The following is a 12,090-nucleotide window of genomic DNA, read 5'->3' on the forward strand; positions in this document are numbered from 1 at the left end:
AGCAACAGCTCTAGTTAGTAATCATATAACTAAAGAAATTGCTTCTTAATGAGAATCACTTGATCCCTAAACAAAGCATATATTTAAGTCTAGATTACAGCTAGCTATAATATATACATGCTCTTTACCTGATTAACTGTAATAAATTATAAAAATTTAATGAAGTTTATTTTACTTAAAAAGGCACCTCTCTAAATAATTTAGTACATGAGGATGTCTTGGCAAAATTTTATTTAGGGTATTAAAGTTTCAGTATATGTTCACATATTCACTCTATACACACATTTTCTTCAGAGAACAGACTATATCCATCACCAAAAACATCCTTACCATCTGGAACAATTCCAGGTGTGGGCTCCTGACCAGCAACATCTTTATTAACTGCTTGCTCCAGAAATACCATGTGGTCTTCAGGGCCTTCAACTTCCATTTCATTGTTATAATCTTAACAAAAAATTATTCATCCTTTACCTTAGAATGAGCTTTTCTGTTTTTGCTAAGTCAACAATCATTCCCTTGTTCTAATGGGAGTAAATTATCACTAAAAATGCCATGAATTCTTCAGATTTGTCTACTTTGAACCAAATACATAATCTTATTTTTTCAAATATGGAAAATGTAACGAATTAAAAAGGTAACTCGCATTTTACTATTTTAAAAGGACATCACACAACTGTATACTGATGGCATACTAGAAAGAAAATGTTAGTAACCAAGATATGTCTATCTAAACCCCTTGCAGATGAAGAATTAGAACTTTTATAGATGCTGCCACTCGTGATGATGAAAATGAAAACCAATCTGATAAGCAGGTCTGTTCCCCTTATAATCTAAGAGTCTTATTACATTTATAATCAATGGTATACTAATAAAACTACATGAAATTTGTTTGGAGTAAAATAAAACTAGAGTATGAAGTGCAAATTAGGTCATATGGCCAAACATTAAGGAACTTCCACTTATTGGCCCAAAGAACAGGACAGTACACTCGTCTTGGAATTAAAATATAAGGTGAATAGTTGTAAAGACGCTAGATTAGATGGTGGCCATGAGATTGAGATCACCAAGAACACTTGCACAGAAACTGGAGTCCCTCACTGTACTGAAGCGATACACTGGGGGCTGCCTGGCACATCATCATAAAAAATGTCTCACAGGTACCTGCAGGAAGCTCAGACATCTCCACCTCTTCACCTGGCTGCAAGGGGTCCATCTCAGCCGCTAAGTGTTTGCAATACATACAGATGTACTCTTCTCGGAGCTGAAGATCTAGTTCATGATCTGCTGGCTTGTCACATTCTAAGTGAACCCATCTGCAATGATAAATATATTTAAATAAAATGTTCTAATTTAAAGTTTAATTAATACCTAAGGAAAAGAGATAATGACTGAAAAACTGGATACAGAAAGGGCTAAGGTGACAGAAGAGAGGTTAGAGGAGTTAGCAGTCGTTGGGTTCTAGAAGAGATGTCATTTTTGGATGTCACCAAATGTGGTTGACTTAAAAAAAAAAACAAACAAAAAACCCCATATTTTCAAACTATTTTCTCTTTATTTTTGCCCTCCCAATGCTTGCTTCTGGTCTTATTTTTTGCCCACTTACATCATGATGTCTTTCAGACTCATGAAAAACATATTTAATTCCATCTATAACAGCAATCAGTACTAAAAGGATTACTGGAATGACAAAAGCTTGGATCTCAAAATACACGGCAGAGCACATGACTACGTGAATAGAAGCACACACAAACACTTCAGTAGAACAACTGTTGTCTCCTTACCTTTTGCACATACTACAGTGAAGCATGTCTTTCTGCAGTTCCGGGTGGTAGCACTTCCCACAGAAAGGACACAAGCTCTCCTGCTGCTGGTAACAACTGTCACAGACCAGGCAGCTGTGATGCCACTGGGAACTAGAGCGCGTGCCGCACTCCACACAGATTCTGCAATTCTAAGCACCGGGAAAGATGGAAACAGAAACGGTTTGCTCTGCGTGTGTACGGCAGTTCTGGTGTGCATCTTTGTAAAAAATCAATGAAACATTTGTAGATCATACATTAAACTTTAATTTTTATGACACTAAATTTAGGGTGTATGTTTCTGAAAAAGCTGCTTGTTTCGAATATCTGGTATCATTCAATTTACACTAAAACTTCCTGGAAGTCTAAGTAGGGGATAGACATCCAAGAAAACATAAACAGGGGAAGAAAACCAAAAACATGGCAATCCAAACTTCAAAAAAAGAAACACGATCCAGAATCAGGAAGCAGCTTGTGTTGAGTAAGTTCTGCTCCACTCCCTACTGTGAAAGCAAAATGGTCCTGCTAGGGAATTCCGTTTGTTTATGTGTAGCTCAGAAACTAAAAAGAAGAATTCGCGCTAAGGAAACAACGGTGTTCCACTCCAAATGATTAGGTGTCTGAAATTATGAAAATAATCACTCAACACCAAGATCCAATATGGCTGATCGTATTTTCAGAACAGAGAGTGGTGCCATCCTTAGCAAAGAACTACTGATGGCAGGCGGCAGAGGCTTGCGACACCTCCTTCTGGGCCTGTGAGAGAGGTGGCCTTAACATCCAGGGCACAAGGCTCATAAACTGCAGGACGCTCACTACCCAACCCCCAACTTTGCAATCTAAATCATCAATAAAAAAGAACTTTCTTCTTGAGTTGCTGTTATCTTTTGATATAAGAGAGATGTTCACTAAAAAAGAGAAACTAGCATGAACCACGGATCTGCTAAAGTCTGTATACAGATTATAAAGTGGATGTGCTGATACATATTGATGCCAAAACCCTAAAATGTTAGAAAACAAACTCCAATAGCAAATTAAGAAAATAATAAAACCATGCCAAGTGGAGTTTATTTGAAAGAAAATGCAAGGATGGTTAAATATTAGAAAACCTGATAATAAAATTTAACATATTATTAGGTCTGAGAAGATAAATTATTTCACTAGATGCTGAAAAGGCCTTTGCAAAAAAATTAAAATCCACTCCTAATTAAAAAAAAAAACAACACTTTGCAGACAATAAAAAAGCGTGGGTATTTCCTTAATGTGAGATACACATAAAGTTCAACTCAAAAGCCAGCATTTTGTTTCTAACTGGGGAATCCTAGAGACATTCCCAAGAAGGTCAGAAAGGAAGCAAGGATGCCTACTATCTCCACTATTTAACATGGTTCTGAACCAATGTAAACACTGAAACAAATGAAAACAGAGGCAAGAAAAGGAAGAGAAGAACTAACAGTACTTGTAGATGACAGCATACTTGGGAAATCCTAGAGAATCTATTTTAAATACAATAAAAGAATTTAACAAAATAGCAGGATATAAAATTAGTAATGAAAATTCAATAGAATTCACATACGCAAACAATAACCAGTTAAAAGACATAATGAATGGGAAAAGTCCAATTTGTAACATCAACAAAATAGAGAAAATGTTTAAGAAGAAACTTAAGAGAACTCCCAGATGTTCAAGCTGGATTTAGAAAAGGCAGAGGAACGAGCAATTAAATTGCCAACATCCGTTCGATGACAGAAAAAGCCAAACAATTCCAGAAAATCATCTGCTTTATTGACTACGCTAAAGCCTTTGTGTGGATCACAACAAACTGTGGAAAATTCTTCAAGAGATGGGAATACCAGACCACCTTACCTGCTTCCTGCGAAACCTGCATGTGGGTCAAGAAGCAACAGTTAGAACCGGTCAAAGAACAACAGACTGGTTCCAAATTGGGAAAGGAGTATGTCAAGGCTGTATATCGTCACCCTGCTTATTTAACTTCTATGCAGAGTACATCAGGCTGGATGAAGCACAAGACGCAATCAAGACTGCAGGAGAAATATCAACAACCTCACGTATGCAGATGACACCACCCTCATGACAGAAAGTGAAGAGGAACTAAAGAGCCTCTTGATGAAGGAGAAAGGACAATGAAAAAGCTGGCTTAAAACTCAACATTCAAAAAGGAAGATCCTAGCATCCGGTTTCATCACTTCATGGCAAATAGGTGGGGAAACAATGGAAACAGTGAGAGACTTTATTTTTGTGGGCTCCGAGATCACTGCAGATGGTGACTACAGCCATGAAATTAAAAGACGCTTGCTCCTTGAAAGAAAAGTTATGACCAACCTAGACAGCACATTAAAAAGCAGAAACATTACTTTACCAACAAAGTTCCGTCTAGTCAAAGCTATGGTTTTTCCAGTAGTCATGTATGGATGTGAGAGTTGGACCTAAATCCTAAAGGAAATCAATTCTGAATATTCACTGGAAGGACTGATGCTAAAGCTCCAATACTCTGGCTACCTGATACAAAGAGCCGACTCACTGGAAAAGCCCCTGATGCTGGGAAAGATTGAAGGTGGAAAAAGGGGATGATGGAAGATGAGATGGTTGGATGGCATCACCAACACAATGGACATGAGTTTGAGCAAGTTCCAGGACATGGTGAAGGACAGGGAAGCCTGGCGTGCTGCAATCCACGGGGTCACAAAGAGTAAGACATGACTGAGCGACTGAACAACAACAAAGAAATGTCTAAAACCTATACAAGGAGAACTAGAAAGCATTCCTAAAAGACTTTAAACCAGACTTGAACAAATGGAAACACATACCGTGTTCTCAGGATGTCCTAACATCAAGATGTCACTATCAACATTACATTTAAAGTAACCCTGATAAAAATTCCAGTAAGATTTTTCATGGAGCCTAGAGTTCATATGCTTCCCAGGTGGCTCAGGGGTAAAGAATCTGCCTGCCAAAGCAGGAGATGTGGGTTCCATCCTTGGGTCTGGAAGATCCTCCAGAGGAGGAAATGGCAACCCACCCCAGTATTCTTGCCCAGAAAAATCCCATGGACAGAGAAGCCTGGTGGGATACTGCTAAAACTGGATTAGAGAGTCATATGTAAAAAAATAATGCAGAAACTAGAAAAAAAATATGAACTCTCATATAACCTCAGTATAGGCAAAGGCTTTCTAATTTTAACTAAAAACTCCAGAAGCAATAGAAGATTGAGAAATCTGACTACATAAAAATAAACTTTTTTTCTTTTTAAATAAACTTTTATACAGCAAAAAAAACCAAAAACACAGACGAAGTCAAAAGGCGAGTAAGAAACTGGAAGAAAATATTTGCATCATACAACACAGATAAAGACCTTATATCCTGACTATACAAGGAACTCCTAATTGGGGTGGGGTGGGGGTCAAAATCTTCAAGAATAACATGCAAAACACAAGAAAAGACTACTCATAAAAAGGGGTGAAAATCACCCTTAAGCATAAGAAAACATGGCCAACTTCACACAAGAGAGAAATGAAAATTAAACTACACTTAAGGTAACATTTTTCACTCAGGCAAAAAATCAAAAGCCAAATATGACACCCTATTGGCAAGAACGTAGAAAAGAAGTTCTCTCACACATGAGTGGCGGCAACAGGAACTGACGTAAATCCCATGAAAGGGAATTTGACAATACCAAACAAAACTACATATGCATTTATCCCCCCAACCCAGGCAACAAACCCACTTCTAGGAATTTATTCTAGAGATTTGCTCCCAACAATTCAAAAACCCATATGCACAGTTACTGACTACAGAATCATTCTAACGTAAAATACTAGAAACTACCTAAATATTGAAGCATAGAACACAGGTTGAAAAACTGTGTTTCAAATACAGATGGAAAAAAAAGGAATGAGGAAGATTTCTATAAACTGAAATGAATTCCAGACAATAAGTAAAAGAAGTAACATACCAAAGAGCACATATAATAATATGTTACCTTCAGTGTAGAAAAGGGAAACATATTTGCTTATCATTAAAAAAAACACACACACAGGAAAGAGAAACCAAAAGTTTTTGAAACAATGTTAATATCCTATGTACTTTTAAAAACTAAAGAAGCCAAGAATGACAAATTAAAAACACTTCGAGAATAACAGGCAAAGCACAAGGATTCTCACCATACACTATACAAGAATGGATATGTAAGAATGAGGGCAGGCAAAGAACTCGCGGGAGGGATCAGAATTGGGGTACTGGTATAAATTCATCATTTATAAGTGCTGTCCATATGTGAGTACACACTTACGTGTGTACGTGTACACATGCACATGTGTAAGTGTGTGTACAGGCATGTAGTTCCTGCCTCACTTGCTGGGAGGACAAAGACGCAAACACCCACAGAGCAATACACACCCAGAGAGCAGTGGGCACACCCAGCAGCCCACCTCTACTACAGGAACATGGCCTATTTACAGAAAGGAGAACTACCGATTCCAGGGCAGGGAAGGTAGAAGATGACTTTGGAACATCTTGCTATGCCCAAATATAATGATGTGCTCACATAAATGGGAGGACATCTCACAAAGACACAGGAGCCAGAATGGAGAGACCACCAAAGGCAAAATGGAGCAATCTGAGCACAAAACTAATCAGGTACAGTAGTAAATTACTGACAGCAACAAGAATTCATGGGTCAGTACTGACAACATATAAAGAATTTTAACATGTGAAAGAAGAGCGGACTCGGGATTACAATAGAATGCAGAGGTTGACAGGTAAATGTTTACTTAGAAAAGCGTATTTTACAGATAACAGGTTAAAACACTGTATCAGGCATTGGTTCCTATCATCATGGAGAAAATTTTGAGGAGCAATAAGATATTGCAAGGTCTTCAAGTGTTTCCTCACAGAACACTTGTAGAGACAAGAGAGAAAAACCAGTGGAAAAACAGCAGCCTGAGCAGATGCTCAGAACTCACATCACCTATGAGGGAGAGGGAAGCTCCAGCTGCGTCCAGGTGAGGGCCTGCCAAGGGCACAGACTTGCTCAGTCTCCTGGCCAAGAATGAGTGACTATATAATCGTGAGGATGCGTCAGACACAGACGAAAGGAGCAAAGTTCCATTTGTGATTAAAACAAATAACCCAGGTATGTGAGGAAAAACTCCATTATTCAACATTATCAATATCAAACAGACAAAGGAGGGTTTAAGAAACTTTCCAGATTAAAGGAGTCTAAAGAAACATGACAACTAAATGGAACACCTGATCCTAGACTAGATCCTAGGACCTACAGGGAAGAGTGAAACACTGGATGGGACATTAAATCAAGTGCCAAGTTGAAATACGAAGGGTAGACTAGATTGATGTAAATGTGTGGAGTGATAATAGTGTGGTGATTATGTAAGATTATCCCCATTATTAGGAAATACACATTTAAGTACTTAAGGGTAAAGGGAACATGGTGTGTGTAACTCACCCTTCAAATGATTCAGGGAAAAAAAATATTAATACATAGGGTGGGGTGGGCAGGGAGGAGGTAGAAAGGAGAAAGGGCATGGATGACCCTGCTGAAATCCCAACAACTAAACAATCTAGGTAAATAGCATATGGGCATTATTTTTATTTTTCTTGCTTTTAAACTTTGAAATTACTTCCAAATAAAGCCTTTTCAAATGCATCACATACCAACACACTGGCATTCTCAAGAGAGAAACAGAGAAAAGAAAGCTGCGGGACAATGACTGGTATACAAGATCCTGAAAGGAGCATCCTTACCTGAGTTCAAACAGCCACAACAGACTGACACCCCCAGGAAGGCAAACCTAGCCGCCCCTGTACCTCCAGCCTCCACCACAGTGTCTGAATTTGACTCAAAACTATAAACAGATATGAAAGAATTCAACAGCAGAGAAAAAGTATCACTCTTCAAACTGCTCAGAGGATAAGTATTCCTATGAAAAACTCCCAGGATAATTGAGCACTTATGTCAAGCAATATGCTGAGCACTTTACGTTTCACTAAATCCAACACCCCTGTGAGGTAAGTACTTTAGCTACAGAATGAAACTTGGCTAACAGAAATCAAATAAATTGCCAAAGATCTTGTATTTACTAAGTGAAAAACCTGAGATTTGACTCCACTGCCTAATCTTTTCAATCACTTTATAATACCTTCATAGAACAGAACAAAACACACTGCCCTATCTCCTCATCCTCAGCAGTATTATAAATAATTCTGCCTTGTGAAAAACAGCAGCAATTACAGAAAGCAAGTCAGTAAGAGGGCAGCACAAAAGGAAGCCAGAAAACAGCCTCCAGAAATAAACTCAGAATTCTGGACACATTTTCCGAGATAATGAAAACCACGACAAAGAAGATAATGATTTAAAATAGGAAACAAAATTACCTAGATGCTACTAAAAGTTATTAAAGAGAATGTAAAGAAGGTAAATATGTTTTAAAAAAAGAAAGAAGGTGAATTTAATCAACACTTCTCTAGGTCTTTCCATTGGGCCTAAAAGGAGAATGACGGTCAACACAGAAAGAAAAAGTTTCCAGAGTAAAAAGAAAAAAGCTGTAATGCAAAACTCTGCCAGACGAAGTTCATGTCATAGGTGGAAGGCAATAGTCTCTTTCACGTTTGTAAGAGTCCAGAAAATTTAAGATTTTTTAAAAATAGAGGTGCATAACCATGTCTCCAAAAGACTAGTAGTGGTGAGATGACATTGGAAACTACAGAGACTTTTTTTCCCCCCACCAAAAAAAAGTGACATGGTCTACAGTCCGGGTTAACTCACGACAGAAGGCAGAGAGAAAACTTCTGATTTCTTCATTTTCAACGGGAAACAGAAGCAAAAAATTTTATAGTTTCATTTATAACTTAATATTCATAAAATATGATTCTGAATTGCAATCATTGCATGGAATAAAAAGAACTGAAAAACAGGAAGCTAAAAGAACAGACTTGTCTTAAAACAGCCAAGCATTTCAATTACATCCATTAATCTAAGTGCTTGACTATTAAACCCTTCAAAAGGTACAGTTAAAATGACACAGAAGGATCCAATATAACGATGTGAAAAGATCACATTCAACGTGTAAACTAAAACCCCGCACGGCCATATTGTCAAGCAAAGCAAAATATCTGGTTCCCTCCTCTCAAAAAGGGGGCATACACAGAATACAGAGTACAGTTTTACACTGATAAAAAGCAGATCATCATTAGCCTGACCTACCTGCTTAATAACCAGCACGAAATAAGTTTTTTAAAGAAAAAAAAAAAAAGAGCAAAATGCAAGGAGAAATTGATAGTGGTCAATTGTAACTACATCTGAATATGCTGTTGAATCAAACAGCCAAAAACAGAGAAAAAGAGCTTCGTCTAATTAATAAACACAAATACTACAAGTTTAAAACGTCACCATTGGAGGGCATCCAAATATAGGTCATAAAGCTACACTAGCGAAACTGTCTGATTTAACACAATTAAAGCAGAATCTAACATGTTTAAGTCCAACCTAAAAAAATAAATGTGCCTAAAGTTACCAGTACAAAAAATCTGAGTGCAGCCAAAGCTATAATCAAAGGTAAATTTATAGTCTGAAATATCTCTTCCTAAGGAAAGCGAAGGAAGAGATCACGAATTCAACTTCCTATTTCAGAAAACTAAAAAGAGGAGCGGTGGCGGAGATTAAGGGTCAACATACAAACGCATCCGACGCAGGTTTCTTTCTTCAACCCGGAACCGAACCAAACCATGGGACAACCCGCGGAAGCGCCCGGTCCCGCAGCCAGGAAGCAACTGCTCCGGGGCTGCAGGAGACCGAGCCTCCTCGAGACCGAGCCTCCGCCCCGGGGTCGCCCTCCCAAGGCGGCCACACCTGAGAGCAGTTACCCGCGGGCTCGGCCCCGCCCTGCTACGCCCCACGCCCTAGGACCAGGTGCGCGCCGGCAGTCCAGGTGCCGGCGCTCCCACGGGGTGGAGCGGAGCGCGGGGCGCGGACCCCCGACGGCTGCTCCCACCGCCCCACTCAGGCCCTATTCCCGGGAACCTACCGGCAGGATCGCCGCCCTTTCCAGGACTCTCCGAGGAGGGACCACCAACACCTACCGCACCACTGGCCAGCACCACGTCCCCACTGGCAGCTTGGGGAAGCAGCCCCAGGCTGGCGCCACCTCGAGGCCTGCGAGCCCCGCGCGAGTGCGCCTCCTCCAGGAAACCTGCGAGGCCTCGGCTTCCAACGACCGTCTCAGTCTCCGCCCCGCATCCTAAAGGCCCCGCCCACTCCGCTCCCCGGAGGCCACGCCCCTCCAGTCTGAAGGATGCGGACCCCACCGGGAACCCCAGCGCAAAATCAAGGGCAGAGGTGACAGAAGCGCGTTTCTGTATCCCTGGGACTAGAGTGCGAGGGCTTAGGGAGACCGCAGGTGTATTCTCTGCGCTCTACGTTTCCTGAGAACCTGACATTTTTCATGGAAATGCTAACTCTAAAAAATACAGGAATTCCCTGGCGGTCAAGTGGTTGGGGTTCAATCCCTGGTCGGGAACAAGGGTCCCACAAGACAATCAATCAATCAGTCAATTTTCTAAAAAAGTTAATATAAAATGTAACTGCTTCCCTGGTGGCTCAGACGTAAAGAATTCGCCTACAGTGCAAGAGACCCGGGTTCAATCCCTGGGTCGGGAAGATCCCCTGGAGAAGGGAATAGCTACCCACTCCAGTATTTCTTGCCTGGGGAACCCCATGGACAGAGGAGCCTGGCGGACTATACAGTGCATGGGGTCACAAAGACTCGGACACCACTGAGCAACTAACACTTGCACTTTCAACTGCACTTAGCATTTGTATTTGTTGTTATGTCAGTCCCAAGTGCTCTCTAAGACATGTGAAAGATGCAAGATTTTGCACAGTAAGAATGAGACTGTGGACCGCACAGGGAAACTGCTTGGGCAGCAGTGAGCAGCACCCGCGGAGCCAGGGGATTCTTCACACACATCACCTGACAACAGGAACTGCAAACAGCACACGGGTCATTTAAAAAGAGAAACGCTTGCGTGTTAGAAATAATTGAATTAATACCCCCGCTTACTACAGATTTCATCTGTGCCATTACAGTGCACTTGTGAACCAAAAGGTTTCTGAAGTTTTTGAGTATCACTTTATTCATTACATCAGCCGTGCAAGGAATTGCTGGTTGGCACTCTTGAGGTCCGATTACTCTGAACCAGTAAACCCAGTCCTGGCTTTATCAAACTACTTTTATACAATACTTATTATACAAAAGGCATTCTTTATATGAACATTATTAAAGACAAAGAATGCCATTCTATTAAACCATATCTTGGCAATGTAGTTTAAAAAGCAAAATTACTTTAATTCAATTAATGTTTATTTTCTAAGTTAAGCCAGTGTAATTACCATAGATCAAAGAACTTTATGCCTAGCTTCATGTCTACCCTGTGAAATTAAGACTACATTAGAAAAAAAAAAAAAAACAACTTTCAGCCTGAGGGGGTATGTAGAGATGCCCAATGGATCTAGTCTTTAGTTCTCTAGGATCCAAATCCTAACATAGATGAAAATCAGATTAATATTCCTTGGAACTTCCCTGGTGGTCCAGTGGTTAAGACTGTGTTTCCAATGCAGGTGGCATAGGTTCAATCCCTGGCTGGGGAACTAAGATCCCGCAAGCCCAGCCTACAAGCTGCCCCCTTTCTTGCCCAGGGGAAAAAAGAACTACTCTGTTGCTCAAGTTAGTATGATAGCACAGGGAGCATAATATATTGGATAAACTATTAAAATGTAATACAAAAAACCTGAATTTTAGTCTCTCTTCTACCTCTGCAAATTAGTAACTCAAGCAATTCACTTAATTGCTAGTCCCTCACCAGTTCTAAATTTATTACTTTACCCTACGTATGTCAAAGGAAGCAAATTAACTATTTTTATGATTGACTCATCCTAGAGAACATTCAAAGAAAAGTCAAAGTAAATAATGTTTGTAAACAACTTCCTAACAGAAAATAGTTTTATTCAGCTAGTTGGGAATTGAAGGTAAACCTGTTATTCTCATCTTCTACTTTCACTTTAAGAATGTGAATATTTTGGCTTCCATGAACAAGTAACTCTCAATTTGTTGTTATCCAGTACTGTACTAACTGCCCAGTGGGTAGAGCTTTCAGCTAGCCTATAGCATTTAGAGATTCAGACAACAGAGCCTCCATAAGTTCCTCAGGAAGCTTAGAGAAACTCAGACTTCAACACCTCAAGATCATAAAGATGCAA

General features: G+C 39.9%; 1 protein-coding gene across 17 annotated transcripts in view; it reads right to left on the reverse strand.

Annotated features, from left to right (window-relative positions):
• Nucleotides 1-12,090, reverse strand: part of KMT2C (lysine methyltransferase 2C) — a 254,607-nt gene that overhangs the window by 96,895 nt on the left and 145,622 nt on the right. For all 17 annotated transcript variants that reach the window (XR_009696784.1, XR_009696785.1, XM_061166176.1 and 14 more), the window contains 3 exons: nucleotides 1,782-1,951; nucleotides 1,162-1,313; nucleotides 331-444 (listed from right to left, as the gene is read on the reverse strand). Coding sequence is in view for 15 of the 17 variants with exons in the window: in XM_061166176.1 (XP_061022159.1) it covers nucleotides 331-444; nucleotides 1,162-1,313; nucleotides 1,782-1,951 (436 nt within the window). In the remaining 2 variants the exon portion in view is untranslated. The remainder of the gene's footprint in view (nucleotides 1-330; nucleotides 445-1,161; nucleotides 1,314-1,781; nucleotides 1,952-12,090) is intronic.

The sequence above is a fragment of the Dama dama genome, chromosome 18, assembly GCF_033118175.1.
Source record: "Dama dama isolate Ldn47 chromosome 18, ASM3311817v1, whole genome shotgun sequence".
Classification (NCBI taxonomy): Eukaryota; Metazoa; Chordata; class Mammalia; order Artiodactyla; family Cervidae; genus Dama; species Dama dama.